Below are 15,589 nucleotides of genomic sequence, written 5' to 3' on the forward strand. Positions count from 1 at the left end.
TTGGATTTGATCCACGCAAGAGACTTTTTCAATTAATTTAACCTGCAGGCATTGTTCACCTGCTATAAATGTGGCTGCGTCTTAGGATTCAAGCAGAACATTGCTCATTAAGTGACACTGTCATCGTGGGAAACATGGCATCAGAAGTATAAGAAGTGTAAGTCAGGGTGTAAGAAGTCAAATTATTACTCTGAGTCTCAGTGTCAAATTGTGGCTCCACTCAAAGTTTCCAAGGGGAAAGGCATGGAGCCCTGAAACACTTTGTGGAAACTGGATCAGTTGTATCCAAAGCAGGATTAGGCAGACCAAAAATGGAAATGCCATCCAAAGATCAATACATCAATCTTTGCTCGCTGAAAGATAGAAAAGTGCCTTCATCACTGATACAGAATTCAGTAAGTAAAAAATACCCACACCTGTACTGAATGAACACGCTGACCAAGGAGAAGTAGCATTCCCTTCTTCAGAAGGATCCATACTGCAGTAGGATAGCTCAGTTTCATTTTATTTTTTTTATATAGCTCCAATTCAAAACATGCCATCTCATAGCACTTCACATATTTTAAACAAAGAACAGAGAACCCAATGATCCAAAGTTGCCTTTGGATTCCTTATGAGCAAGCAGTTGGCGACAACTGGAAGGGACAAAAGAAACCAAACCCAAAATCATCTGCCTCTATCAGTTGGGGTGACAGTGAGGATAATGATCCCAAACACACCTCAAGTAAGACTAAGGTGTCTAACATGGACTTTCCTTCACAGTCATCAGACCTAAACCCCACTGAGTATTTATGAGGCACTTGAAGACTGACAAAACCAAACACTCCTCCATTATCAGGTTTGAACAAATTGGTGTGCTGAAGAAGACAGAAATCTGTGGAAATATATAGCAGAAATCAAATTTTATGGCACTATAATATTGTAGTTTTAGTTAGGTAAACTCACCTTTACATTTTCAATCCATTCATATACAATTATGTAAACTGCTTATAAATCTGTTGTGGTTTTGCTCAACCTGGTGTGCTATTAAAAAGTATAATGTAATGTAAGGTATTTAAGTAGTGTTTTGAGATATCTGTGCTTCGCTATTATGGTACCTTACACATCCAATCCACAGACTTAATTCCACTGCATGTATCTAGCAATTCTGCTAAATCCAGTAAGTCTATTTTTTTGGAATTGAATGTCTCAAGTTTCATTTCTCTATAAAAAGTGAAAAAAGTTTGTCACTGTTGAATGAACATGTCAACCCAGTTTTCCTTGTGAGGCAGTCTGTGTCTAAGGCAGCTTTTTCATACATCCAGCGGTGTAACCTCTGTAGTTCTTCTTTACCAATGCATAGTAATTTCAAGAAAATTGTTCACCTGCAATGTGATGTACAACAACATTGTACTGAAATATTTACTAAATATATCATTTATTACATTATAACACATTATTAATTGCTTCTAGCAGCCTGAAATAGTTTTTTTGTCTTTGGGAGTGGAGAGAGAAAAGCCACACAGTAAAATACCAACACTAGTTTCAAGGATTTTTATTCTTTACCGTAGAAACACTGTACATAAATTACTTTCTCTGAGACTAATATTGATGTACGGATAAGTGGAATTTCTCAACGTTCAAAATAAAAAAGATAAACCCATAAAACATTGTCAACTTGTCTTAATAGTCTCTGAAAAAAAAAGATTGGTAGCATATGATGTTAACCCTCTGTGTAAAGTTCCTGCACTTTCCTTCAAAATGATTAAAGTTGCCTTCCAACCCTTGTAAACACACATACACACAAAAAACTCTAAAAGAGTACATACTCCCACAATCAATGAGAAAACATCCACATCGATTTTTGATCTATTACTGTTATTCATTAATGTCACTGATGGCGATGCACTGTCTCTTTAAGGAGAAACAAGCAAAAACGAAGAGAGAAGCAACAATTAGTTACTACTCACAGCAACCCTGCCCCCCCCAAAGCCATGACAACATGTTTCTATTGCAAGCAATACTACTACCTTTGACCGATAAAAGCACAAGGTCTATGCATCATGAGTCACATTTTGCAGAAGTGAAGGACTCCTGGGCTGCTGGGGGACCAGCGTTTTACAGGACCAGTGAGCCCACTCGGTCCATAAAGAGTACATCCACATAGAGTCAGGCACAGCTGTGGCACTGTGCTCACCTTGCTTCTTCACACACTGCTGTTAAGACTGTGGTCTGTATGAGTTTGTGGACCTTGTAAAAGCACAGGGGATGAGGAGGAGTGGTTTTAGAACTGGCCAAACAGATCATAGATATCAGTAAGAATGAAACAAAAACACAACTCAAAGTTTGGTTTCATTTAGTTCCGATCATGGTCCATTCTGGTGGTGGTGGTTATGGTGGAGGTGTAGTTATAGTAGTAATAGTGGTAATAGTATGTAATAGTATGTAAACACTTTTTTGCTCATTTTTATATCCCCTTTTTGTCTGAAGCAAATGCAAGTTTATATATAAAACAAAACAAACAAAAAAATCCAAACAGGAAATCAGTCTTTTTTTTTTCCCTTCGTACAAATTTTTGTCTTTTTTTGTGCCTGTCTCTCTTAGAGAGAGTCCACAACAGTTCCACTCAATGGCTTCGGCCATGGAAACAAAACATCCTATAGACATGGCTCACAGAGGTCTAGAACCCAGAGCGTCGGATCACATCTGGACCCGCAGAGATATGATACTTGCAACATCTGTTAGGGATACACAGACATTTGTTATGTTGACTGCACAGACAGTTTACAGCTTTTTAAATGCTTGAGGGCTCATCTAGTTGTGATGGCTGCTGAAATGCTCAGTTGGCTATTTGAACAAGTCTCTACATCCCACTGTTTTACAGCTAGATAGCACACAAATATAGCAGTCAGGTTAGCCCCGCCTACCAGAGAGAGGGGGAGGGGCATGCAGGCTGTTTGAAGGCAGACAACAGGGTGAAAGAGACAGAGAGAGATAGAAAGAAAAAAGGTAGAAAAAGAAGGAGAAAAGGCATTGGTCAAAAGAACCTTTTGACAGGCTCATGAAGACCTCACAACTGTAGTTTCATCATGTTTCAGCTCAGTTGTGTTGCAGTGATTGTTACATCATCGATCAGTCTAGAAATCCTACTTAACCTCATCAAAATTAATTTTTAGACATGGGGTCTCTTCAGTGGATAGTTTTTCAGTCTTCAGACAGCTCAGCCCGTGACATCCATTTTGTGTTAAAACGGAAATATTAGTTAGTCTTTGACAGAGTGTGCAGTCATTTGATACTGTTGATGCCCTGTTACCTCCTCCCTATCTCACTCTGGCGCAGGAACTGGATGTTGTTGGCGCTGTCAGCTAGCTCAGGGTACTGCTCTATGGACAACACATAGTAACCATCGTAACCCAGGACCTTTCCGCTGCTCAGCAGTTGCCTTTTCTCTCCCTCCGTCCACAGCCGTACTCCTTCTTCTCCGTCTCTCACCCGCTGCTGTTCGCGGGCCCAGGCGCTCGACAGCGCTCTCTGCCTCGCATGTTCCAGGATTCGTGCTTTCTCTTCATCCAACGTTGTCCCGTAACGCACATGGAGCGTCAGAGCGCCATACTGCAGCTCCACGTCGGCGAAACGCCGTGTTCTCCCGTTCATCACCGTAGTAGACTGGGACACCGTGACGTTCACCCCGTTCTCCAGTGACTTCCTGCCTGAGGTGAGCCGGAGCGCACTCAGGTCGTTCTCAGGCAAGCTGGTCTTGATGAAGTAGTGAGTGTCTCGTCCCTCCACTGTGAAATGTAGGTCTTCAAGGTAGAAGGCATTATTTAAGACTGCCGCCACTTTGATGCAGTCCTCATTGGCAATGTTTAGAGCGTTGGTCACCACGCGGCCTTGGATCACAGCAAGCATTACTCCCTTCCCAATCAGAGACCGGACAGTGGCGAACCACAGCCAAGGCTTGGTGTGGTCCGAGTGCCGCCGACTGAGCTGAATTTCTGGCATACGCTCAAAGGACAGGAAGGCCTGGGACTGACGAGTCACCTCCTGCTGCACACCTGAGATAGACTGTGGACAGAAAAAATAAGCACGGTTTGACTTTGAATTGAATGTGATGCCTGTTGTTGCTTATTACTTCATAATAGATGCTGAGAACATTGCATTCAAGGACAGTTGCAAAGTTACACAGACAATATGGTAACCATGAATAGGTTGCTTACTTTGTTCATTCCATATCCAGTGTCTCACACAGAATTGTTGGCAATATTTCTGAGTTTGCAACCTGTTTTTGTGTTATTGTTTTTTAAATTGCAGAACAGTGAGAGAAAACACCCAACAGTCTGTGAAGTGCAGAGCTGCAGCTCATACTGTAGAAAACTTGTCTTCTAATATTGTATGCACTGTTGCCTTGTGTTTGGATGTTTAAAACCAGCCCTCTAACAAAATAGTAGCTCAGAAAACTAACTCAAGTAAATACACACAAAGAACAGTGACTATATATACGACAACATGCTACAAACATATTCTTGCTTTTGGTTGTTATATAATGAACATTCCCCATTAGGACTGTCTTCTTAATTTGTTCAGCTTCATTAAGTTTATGTATTTTCTTACAACTTTATGCAGGATGTGTTGCTGTTTTGGATGTTTTCGCAACAACTGTGGGTTGAAGCTATTGCATGTTTTAAATGAATCTTGTATTTCAGTTCTTCTTCCCATTTTTATCTTTGTACAGTGCTTGTGATTTAAATTAGAATAAACTTTGGTGCACTTTATAATAAGTTCATTGCTAAATGAAAGCTATTCATGGTGTTATATTTGAAAGCACTTCGGTTTTAGAGGCGGAAACTTTAACACAGTAGTATGTGTGAATATCTAACTTTTTTTTGGGTCAGTATATAAAATTGGGTCTTTGCTGTGTGCCTTTTTCTGCATATCTACGTGTCTGGGCTTAGCCGATCAACATCCCTGTAGCTTTTGAATTTCCTGGTGAAAAAGGCCATTAACACGGCAAAACTGAACAAGTAAGTCACACTTCAAATAACACTATCAATCAGTCCAAGCTTTTCTTGCTTCTTTCCTCATTTTCTCTGATCTACTCCCAATTCCCATCTGACTCTGCCACCTCTATTTCAGTTACTGCCTTCATTAAGCATTGTGTTCATTTTGATGTATTTTAGTGCAGTTTCTCACTCTTTACTAAGTGTGACTTCCTGACAACCTGTCCACCAAATAAGTGTATAAATAACCCCAATATCTAAGTGCAACAAAACAGGAAGGAGCAGAGAATGCAGGTTGAAACTATGAAAGGCACGAATGATTGGTTTTGTTGGATTATTATCGTCTCCTCATTTCCTTTCACCTTATTCTGACACCATTTTCTCCTGTATTTTCTTCTTTCCTCTCCATTTCCTGATTCTCTTTACTCTGTGAAGGTTGGGTTGTGTCTTGATTTCCACCTTTTCACCCTTGTTATCTTTCATTTTCAATTGCTTTGTTTTCATCTTAATTTGTATTATATAATTTCTTTTTTCAATATTCTGAATAATGTTGGCATCCAATTTGCAATGTCACAGCAGCAAAGCGACAGTCAGAAAAATGAAGAGAACACATCTATAAATTAAAGACATAAGATATATACACTATGTATACAATATAAACAAGAAAAAAAATGAAGAACACAAGGATACTAGCAACGCAAACTTAAGAATATATACACAATGAATTAGAGTAACCACATGTCTCTCATGTAAAATTGAAAACTAACGGTTTACATTTTTTATGTGAATAATCGGATCTCAAAATAAATATTCGGATACCACCGTCACAATCGAATATTTGGATATTTGGGTCCAGCCCTAGTAGTTTTCCCTTTGTTCTTTAGAAACTCGTGTATGATTTTGGTGAGTTTGTGTTGGACCGTTATCATGATTGTGCATTCCAGTTTGGCTAAGTTTCTGGAGAGAGAAAGTCATCTTGTCAGTCAGTATTTTGACATTCACGGTGGCATCAATAAATGTTGGTCTCCTAAAGACCTTTTGCACTCATGAAACCCCATATCATCATCCTCCCACCTCCATGCTTCACTGTCAGAACTATGCGATCACTGTGGTGATCCTGGCCAGGTTTGTGTCAAACATGCTGAACTGCATCTGAGCTGAACAAATGTATCTTGGTCTCATCTGATCAAAGAATATGCTAATATTAATCAGGCTTCTTTTCACATTTCTTAGCATAGGTACACCTTGCAGTTTTGTTGTGAACAGCAAGCAATGTTTTTCTGCCAATAGATGCCATGGATGTTGACAATTTGCAATGTCTGAGCTGTCAGAGAAACCAGTAATAACCCCTATGCCAACACAGAAGCACTTGTCTATGTACTTTTCAGTGCTAGATTGTGCAAATAGCGCACCGTCCATGGTGTCATTTTAGGAGGATGACCACTGTGGCTGTGATTCGTGGTTCTTTGGCTCATTCTTTACCTCCTGATTACTGCTGCAACTATGTTTCCACTGATTTTTAGCTGGTCACCAGTTTTCCTGTAACCGTTTCCATCTTTGGAAAGTCTCACAATCAGATTTTTCAGTTTCTACTTCAAATAAGTAGCCTCGATACAGTCATGACCAATTATGTTGTAACAGGTAATAACAAACCATTTGCTGTCACATTTCTGATTGGGATGTGTGCAAAAGCACAACAGTGCCTGGAGGTTCTGACAGTACAGCAATATTTTCTCCTTCATGTGGTAAAATGTAGAATTGCCTTTTAATTGCGATGAAAAAGTAGCCATCTGTTATTCTATAGAATACGTACAGGCAGATCATCCCACAGCTGGCTCTTCTTCATCTCCAGTGACGGCTGTGTCAGGTCAAACTTAGGAATGGGGAATCCTGGTATTGCGTTGTGGAGATGAAAGCCAAATGTAACCAACCAGATGTTGACATCTACAGAGAAAGAAAATGGACGGAGATAAGAGATGGACAATAATAAAAGACGTTAAAGAGTGACTTCAAGCATGTTGCTCTGATGATTTGCGCCTATGGAGAAGCCATCTAAGTAACGTAATAACAGTGATTGTGGCTTTGTATATTTTTGATGTCTTTGTATTATATAACCAGACAAACTATGATTGTTCCTTTCATAAACATCAAATGTCAACGTGTACATTGTTGTAGCTCATTACCTACAAAGTAATCCAGCACATTATCATCTCCAATTGTCATCTATATGACCCAAACTGAACTAGTACTTCATTTTTAAATCTTGAATAAAAAACTTGTATTCCAAGGTTCTGACACCTGTTCTGGCCTCTGTCACCGTGCTATTTACTTGAACAACATTTAGCTTTCAGATAGTGGTGAGCAGTTTACAATTCTAGAAAGAAAAATAATTACACATTATTTTTCATTAGTATAGCATGTGGAATATGTTTGAAATGAATAAAACACCACTATTCAGGATGATGAAATAGAATCTAAAAATATCTTTGATGATTGCAGAAACAGAATAATGTAACAAAGCACTAACATACAATGAGGATTTGTGCAGTGATTTGTCTCACCTGTCAGCAAAGAATGACCCACACAGATATTTTTCAAAACATCTAAATGAATAGTAAAGTAACTAAAATACACTCTAACAAGTTTTCAGTTCAAGCTATAACCTAAAGTACATTTACTGTACAATGTAAAGCATAAAGGAAAGGAAGGGGACAGGATTACAGTGTTGCAGGACAAATATGATTGAACTTTCAGAGCATTTGATATACAGCATTTGATTTGGAAAACTTAACTACCTCCTTGGTGTTTATATACTGTAAATATTTCTACTTGTTACCTGTCACGTATTCTTTGACCTGATGAATCTTGCTGATGGGATTGTTGCCGCGGAACATGTAGAGGTTGAAGGGCTGCGGGTCTTTACCGACGCGTGTCCATGTGCTGATGTCAGGAGTGGTCCACCTTCACAACAAACACACTCTAGTCAGATGTGACACTCACAAAGCTGGAACTGTATAACCCTGTTATATACAATCGCATGTCGTGCTTAGACTGGAAATGAACACATAAGTGAGGGACTGCCTACCTCCCCGCGGGGATGTCGTAATCTCTGTCTCCAAAATGCAGCAGTCGTGTCAGGGGATCATACAGGCCTCCATGGAAACCAATTACCAGCACAAAATCTGGGTTGGAATCAAAGTAAACCTCGCCGTACGCTGTGTATTGCACCTACACACAAACACACACAGATTTATGATCTGATACGGAGACACAAACCAATGTCACCAGTGGAACAGCTTCCTCAAGTGCCCCCCAATAAAACACACATGTACCTGTTTAAGCAGTAGTCCATTGTTGCTGAACACAGCCAGTGGAGTCCCAGTGTTATCACATGCAATATAAAACTCCTCTCCACTGCTGATCTCCATAGCAAACACGTGGCCCTGTGCAAAAACAAACATTACAATTGCACATATTATGAATAAAATATTGATGAAACAGATTTCTAATATAGCCACTCCACAAATAATTACAGAAGGGCAATAAATAATGCCGCCGTGATTTTGAATTTTTCTGTGTTGTGCGCTGCTGCAGATTTATTAACCATATTAATCACAATAAAATAGTTACAGTGCTACAGATTTGCAAACTTGTGAAGCATTTGAAGTAGCAACATATTTTTATGTCATATAGCGAGGCTGCTACAGCAAAAATCATCCGCTCCTTTCTAATTGAGATGCTGAACATTCACCATGTTTTCCTTATGGTCACTGGAGGGAAACCTGCTCCACACAGACCATCATAAATCAAAAGTTGAAAGCAAAATCCAAACTTGATTCATAAACAGTACTGAGTGTTTATCCTGTCTCTTGCTGGAGACACAGGAGAACATAGGGCAGAGTTTTGAAAATAAATCACACATTTATACCAATTTCCTTTTCTATTTTCACCACATATAGTATGTATCCCCACATTTAGAGTGACTTTTTCAGAGCTGCTACCTGCAAATCATAGTAAAAGGATGTGATCTCAGAGCTGGAGTGGTTATAGACATGGGTGATCCTGGTGGGGTAGTTCAGGTCAGCGTAGAAGAACTGCAGGTGTTGACCCAGACTGTTTCTAGACGCCACACGCCGACCCAAGCCATCATATCGATACTGGATGGTCCAGCTGGCTGCTTTACTGTAGACACGAACTAGAAGACCTGAATAAAAGATGATAAAAAGGAAGAATAAAGATGTGAAGAATGAGAAGACAACAGCAACTATTTAGATGTCAGAGCTACAATGTGTAGAATTTGAAAACTTTCAACTTTCTTTGCTCCAAAGTTTTAGGGGATTGTTATATGTTTTTTTAACAAAACATTTACCATCCATAAATTCGGATATGGTATAATCACATAAATGGTGCCATGTATGAACAGATGTGTGGTGTGACTGGGCCTTTATACTGCTATGATGGGCCAGCACAGTATTAATCCCTACCTTTGGAGTTATATTCGAATATCTCAGCTCCTCTCTGTCTCAGGAAACCGTCTTCATCCAGCCTGTACTGAACATCTCCCAGACGAGTGATTCTGTCCCTCAGATCGTAGCGTAGAGGAGTTAACCGACCACTGTTCCCAGGGTTCAGCAAATGCAGGTTACCATTCAGGTCATAGTTGTACCTGGAATTCCAGAAAATGATAATATGAACATCTGACATCATCAAATGATAGAATGAAATCATTCAACTGACAAAAGCACTACCTCCACATCATCTTCTCATTGAGGGAGACTGTCTGCAGCTGTCCATCAACGTCATACTCGTAACCATATTTGGTAGTGTTGGCGAACGGTCCAATCTTGATCTCACGCTTGGTGACTCGGCCCATGTTGTCATACTGAATAGTGATCCAGTACATCAGAGACCTGAAAATCTCATACTGGATCTCCTTGATCCGGCCGTGCTGGTCGAAGTGTTTAGTGTAGGTCATCACTGCTGTGGAGATGATCTGAGACAGGGGGCAGACACATTCCAAAAATCAAACATTTAATTCCTGCAGTAAGAAAACGTCCTGCTGATCAGACTTCAACACACAGCCTGGAGAAACCATACATGACAGAGCAGGCCAGACAAGGCATTAACACTAAACAGTGGCCATTGTCCCGTCATAGGGAAACCAAAGTCATCTCTGGATTGTTGGGTTTTCCGTTCTCTGTTTAGAATTCGTAAAGTCTGTACCTTACAATGCTAAGCGCTGTGAGAAGACATATGTTGTGAATTTGCGCTATATAAATAAAATTGAACGGAACTGAATTGAATTTGGCACTGTGGATTGGTGGTTAACAATGTTGCCTTGCAGCTAATAGATCCCCGGTTTGCGTCCCGGCCTGGGCCTGCATGGAGTTTGCATCTTCTCCCACAGTCCAAAAATATGCTGAGGTTAATTGGTGATTCCAAATTGTCCGTAGATGTGAATGTGAGTGTGACTATTTGTCTCTATATGTAGTCCTGTGATAGACTGGTGACCTGTCCAGGTGTCCCCTGCCCCTAAGTCAGCTGGGATAGACTCCAGCCCCACTGTGATCCTAGTGAGGATTAAGTGGTGTATAGATAATGGATGGATAGATGAACTGAATTCAGGGAGGTCTTCTTTGCAGACAGGAACACATTGGCAATCAGTTACAGTTAAGAAATCTATGGGCTCAGATGCTTTGAAAGCATTTGTCCGTTATCTCGATACTGCTGAGAGAAACCTATCTGCTGCATAACATAATACGATTCAATACATAATGTGCTAGTCATCTATCTCTTGTCCCAATGAGGAACTCTTAAAGCAAAGGGGAATTGGTTAAAAAAAAAAAAAAAAAAATCAATAAAACATGGAGGACTGTGGGTGATGTCAAAGACACCTACCAACAGATTATTTATTCACAGAAAAACACAGAGAAAGTAGAGTGCTTTGTCAAAATGTTACTACCACTCCTGCCTGCTATGCTGTCGGTCCTTCACATGCCGCCAAAGCAGCTTCCACTACAAACTCCAAACCTGATTAGCAACAGATCCTTTAAACCTTCAAGCCTTAGGCTATTTTTTAAAATTTCCACACACAAATTTAGGCAGTAGCAGCTGCAAAACTGTAAGAACAGCCCTGAAGTCTATGGATGAGAGGCACTAGGGAGAATTTTGAAATACAATAAATGTCCTTGTCCTCAACACTAGGCCAGAGTGAAATCTGAAAAATTCTAGCAAAAATACACATTTTTACTTCTGCCTAATAAGAACAGTGAATTAGAGTATATCAGTACTCTTGTTAAGTCTTGCTGTTTCAAAAAATGCTCCAACCATGTTGTCCCCAATTAGATTCGATTTAAGGTCTTGACCTGCCGATTTCTCACTTATCCTACATGGTAACTACAAGAAACAACTTTCATTCACCATCAAATACCTCCCTACTATGGCATACACTGTTGTGACATGATAATCTACATCATGTGTTTAGTTTGTGAGTGGTGAGATGACGGTACATATGACATTAGGTGCAAGAATCATTTTTTTCTCATTAATGGATTACTTGAAGATAATTTAAATCAATGCCGCTGGTCCTGTCTTACCTGATTGATGTCGTAATAGATGACGCCAAACTTTCCAAACTGCTCCACTTTCCCAGATATATCATCAAACTGATAGAGATCGATTGGCAGTGGCGTCTCATTGATTACAGCCTGCATGCTGGTGACTCTGAAGCTGTTGTCGTAGGTGTAGTCGAAGCGTGCGTTCACCATCCCGTCCTCACTGAAACGGAATATTTGCCGGTCGACCAGAGGACCGATTTGGCGGTACCGGATGGAACAGATGAAGCCTTCACTCTGCAGGTTGACGGTCTTCAGCACACCAGCAGTCTCATCATATGTGAAGCTGACCCGCGTTGAGTCATAAAGGATCTCTGCCAGCTTGTTCTGATGATACACAACAATTCCATATGTGTTTACAGTGATGAACCGTGCAGAATATCAGATCCTGTTCATTTAGGGTCAGCTACAGCATCAGTTAATGATTGCCATCAATTCTTGAGTGGTCTATTCAAGCTGTCAAAGTCCCTGCACATTGTCTGCTGCAGCTGCCACTCATGTATATCATGCATCACCACCACCGTTGGGTCCATCTGACTGCATTTCTTTACGATTCCCCAAGTGTGGCTTGAATTGATCTTCCCTTGCTTTGCCTTGCAATTACAAAAAACAGAACCTGAAAGCAATAATGAATTTTCCTCCCATCTACTCCCTAGACATGTAATTATTCTGCTAAGGATGCTGGGAAATAAAAATAAAAAAATATATGTGGCTCTTCATAACTGACTTAGCTGAAATAAAAATAATAATTTGAATTTTTATTCCAAAGAATGATAGGAATATATTGCCATAATACTGCTACATGTATATGTAAAACAGTGTATTCATTAGTTGTAAAGGACAAATGTATTTGAAAGTAAGCAAATATAAAAATACAAATAGAAATGTACATACAGTAACTCATCTGTTATTTTTTAAATAAAAAGCATGTCAACTGTGTAAAACACATGAAATAAAATACCTGTCTGCGATATTTGTACAGTATACGTCTGCCAGTGCCAAGATGGGCGACTCTGAGGAGCTGGAGAGAGAGAGGGAGAGAGAGAAAGCAGTGAATGCTGAAATGATTAGCTTTACCATCATTACATGATCACATTAACAGGTCACTGATCAGAAAAGAACCACACTGGAAGCACTAAAGATTCATCATGGCTGTAAGCCACCCTGTCAGAAATTACCCCGTAATGGAACGTCATAAAAAATGTTTAGTGTCTTACATGGCATGAAACAAATACGTAAAAATGACATGACAAAATATCAGTTCCAGTGTTATTGCATGCACAACGCAACCAACAACACACCTGTCCATCTTCAGAGTAGTCCACAGTAACAGAGGCGTTGCTTTCTGGGGGGGTGTAGATGTTCCTGTAGTATCCTATGGATCTGATAGTTTGCATGGTATGTCGAGCCACGCTGGGCATGGTGACTGCTGACAGACGGTCCCCTGAGTCATAGTCGAAGATGTACTGGTGCTGGCTGTGCAGCAGCAACACCATGGACTGTTAGGGAGAGCGCATGAGAAAGGAAAATACCCTATGTAACATGCCAACTGAGCAGCAAAAGATGAAAAGCAGAGGTGCAGTGAGAAAGAAATAATCTCCATACATTTTCAAGAGTTGCATCACGCGATGGAAGCAAAATAGTGAGAGGTTAGTAGATGTTTAATTGCACTGACTAGATTTCTATATTGACTATGTGCTTTTTTACACAGAAAAGTAGAATGCGGTTCATGTTGTGAACTTTAAACGTAATGACATTGTGACACATTAAATCCACATCATCTACATTATGAATAATCAATCAAGTACAGCTGGCAGTACAACTTGTAATCAGCTTTTATTAGATAAATACCTTGATTATTTTGCACCATCTGGTGAGATTGTGCCCCACTGGACCCCCTGCACAGCTCATGTTGCATTTTAAGTCGAGTTTTTTTTTTTGCTGCGCTCAGGGGACAATACCAGCCAGCAAATAGTACCTATTTAGCTGAGGTCTGTGCATATATGATTCATTTGATCCCGATCTATCGCCATTACCCACGCTCTGGCCTTCCTACATTGTTTCCACTGCAGGAAGAAAAATCAATCTGAAAGATTTCATTGTTTGTTTTTATGGCACTCAGTGGACTGCATCCTTTGTTTAACAGGGCCTTCAAACCTTCTCAGTCGGATATTTTCGGTTATCTTAAATGGAGCATTGCATTAAGACATGCAGAGCTTAGGAGTAACACTGGCATCAGCTACAACATTCACAATTTACCATCGCTGGCTCATTATGAGCTGCTTGGACTTGTAATAACGTAATCTTTTTTAGAGCGCTTTTTAAACTCCAAGTTACAGAGGGCGAAACAAAACAGAATACGGATTAAAACACAAAACCACAATTGAGTATATAAATATAATGCCAATACAGGGTCTCGAGGTAGTAAGATTTTTTAAAGAAAACAAGGAAATGCTCTTTGATTAAAAAACTGTATGTTTTAAGAAAGTACTTTGACTCCACTGAGCCGATTTCCTCGGGCAGATTATTCCAGAGCCCAGCTCCTGGAACCAGCAAAAAACCTGATGATCTCAAAGTGTGTACTGACATACCAATACTCAGTCAGAGAAATCAAGGGTCTTAAACGTAATCAGGGAAATACTAAAATCTAAGACAAACTGCCGACAAGTGTAAAGAGGCCAAAACAAATGTGATGTGATAAGGATTGTGTGTCTTGGTTCAAGTTAAAAACCAACAGCTGAGTTCTGTAAAGTCAATAGATATTTGTTGAAGCTGGTAAAAAGGCTGCGGCAGTAATTCAGGTATGATGAGGTGAAGGCGTGTAAAATGGTCTCTGTGTCTTTAAAAGTTAAGATAAATCACATTTTAAAAATATTTCGAAGGCAATAAAAACACGAGTTACGGGTTTTGTACAGAGTTTATGTTGTGCTGCTCAAAATTTAGACTACGGTTTTGCCATGTGCTGAAACCCAGTCACATGAATCTTTGTTTTGTCAAGACATTATAACTACTGTGGGAAGATTTCCGGAAAACAAAACCTAACCATTTATTTATTCTCTTTTTCTATTTATACTATCTGATTTCATCAGTGAAAAGCTGGCAACTGGCTGAAATCATGGGCTAGATTTTGTGAACTCTGCAAATAGAGCCAAGTCTAGGCACATAAGTCAAGTCTTCTCTCAGATTACTAATGCTGAAAGTGTAGTGTGGGTACCAGGATCAGACAGTCTAACAGCAGGCACTTCTGAGGGTCAATTAGCATAAATATACAGACACTATGTCTATAAATAATGTGCCCGAGTGGAATCCTCCATCCATCCGTTTTCTTCCGCTTACCCACGGCTGAGTTGTAGTGGCAGCAAGCTAAGCAGGGCATTCCTGACATCCCACTGACCACCAACATTTTCCAGCTCCTGCCGGGGGATCCCAAGGAGTTCTCCAGACTGTTGGGTCTGGGGTCCTTGGGGTCTCCTCCCAGCTGGACATTCCTGGAAAATCTCCAATGGAGGGTGCACAGGTGGCCTCCTAATCAGATGCCTGGACAACCTCAGCTGGCTTCTTTCACAGCAGTGGCTCTACTCCAAGATCCCTCCTCACCCTGTTCATGCTAAGACTGCTGCCATAGTGGATTTATAGTAATGATAATACAAGATTGATTATGTTTTCACCAAGCAATACAGTGAGGTGAGTTTGGGGCTTAGGATGGTATAGTTCATCAAAGTGCCAGACCAATCTTGCATCCTGTTACAGAAGTGCATTTGCATTGTTATCGACTGTTTAACCAATACCATGTGTAGATATCAGAGAGAAACAACAACAAAAAGCCATCTAAATCTGATGCTTTGCAAAACCATCCCATGCTGACATTCCTATCTAGTGATAAAATTGACTTATTTAGTCATGTATTGCTGGCATCCCCTTCAAGAAGCAGAGCCTTTTCCATCAAATATCACTCTATAATCATTTCCCACAAATGCTTAGATTATTGAAGGAAGTGTG

At 40.1% G+C, this 15,589-nt stretch overlaps 1 protein-coding gene across 13 annotated transcripts in view; it reads right to left on the reverse strand.

Annotated features, from left to right (window-relative positions):
- Positions 1-1,518: 1,518 nt before the first annotated feature.
- Positions 1,519-15,589, reverse strand: part of LOC111562847 (teneurin-3) — a 391,758-nt gene continuing 377,687 nt past the window's right edge. For all 13 annotated transcript variants that reach the window (XM_055010067.1, XM_055010068.1, XM_055010071.1 and 10 more), the window contains 11 exons: positions 12,892-13,089; positions 12,552-12,611; positions 11,573-11,917; positions 9,725-9,969; positions 9,461-9,642; positions 8,978-9,180; positions 8,309-8,419; positions 8,062-8,204; positions 7,813-7,937; positions 6,790-6,920; positions 1,519-4,044 (listed from right to left, as the gene is read on the reverse strand). In XM_055010067.1, the coding sequence (XP_054866042.1) occupies positions 3,289-4,044; positions 6,790-6,920; positions 7,813-7,937; positions 8,062-8,204; positions 8,309-8,419; positions 8,978-9,180; positions 9,461-9,642; positions 9,725-9,969; positions 11,573-11,917; positions 12,552-12,611; positions 12,892-13,089 (2,499 nt within the window). In that variant the 3' untranslated portion in view covers positions 1,519-3,288. The remainder of the gene's footprint in view (positions 4,045-6,789; positions 6,921-7,812; positions 7,938-8,061; positions 8,205-8,308; positions 8,420-8,977; positions 9,181-9,460; positions 9,643-9,724; positions 9,970-11,572; positions 11,918-12,551; positions 12,612-12,891; positions 13,090-15,589) is intronic.

The sequence above is a fragment of the Amphiprion ocellaris genome, chromosome 4 (assembly GCF_022539595.1).
Source record: "Amphiprion ocellaris isolate individual 3 ecotype Okinawa chromosome 4, ASM2253959v1, whole genome shotgun sequence".
NCBI classification, from domain to species: Eukaryota; Metazoa; Chordata; class Actinopteri; family Pomacentridae; genus Amphiprion; species Amphiprion ocellaris.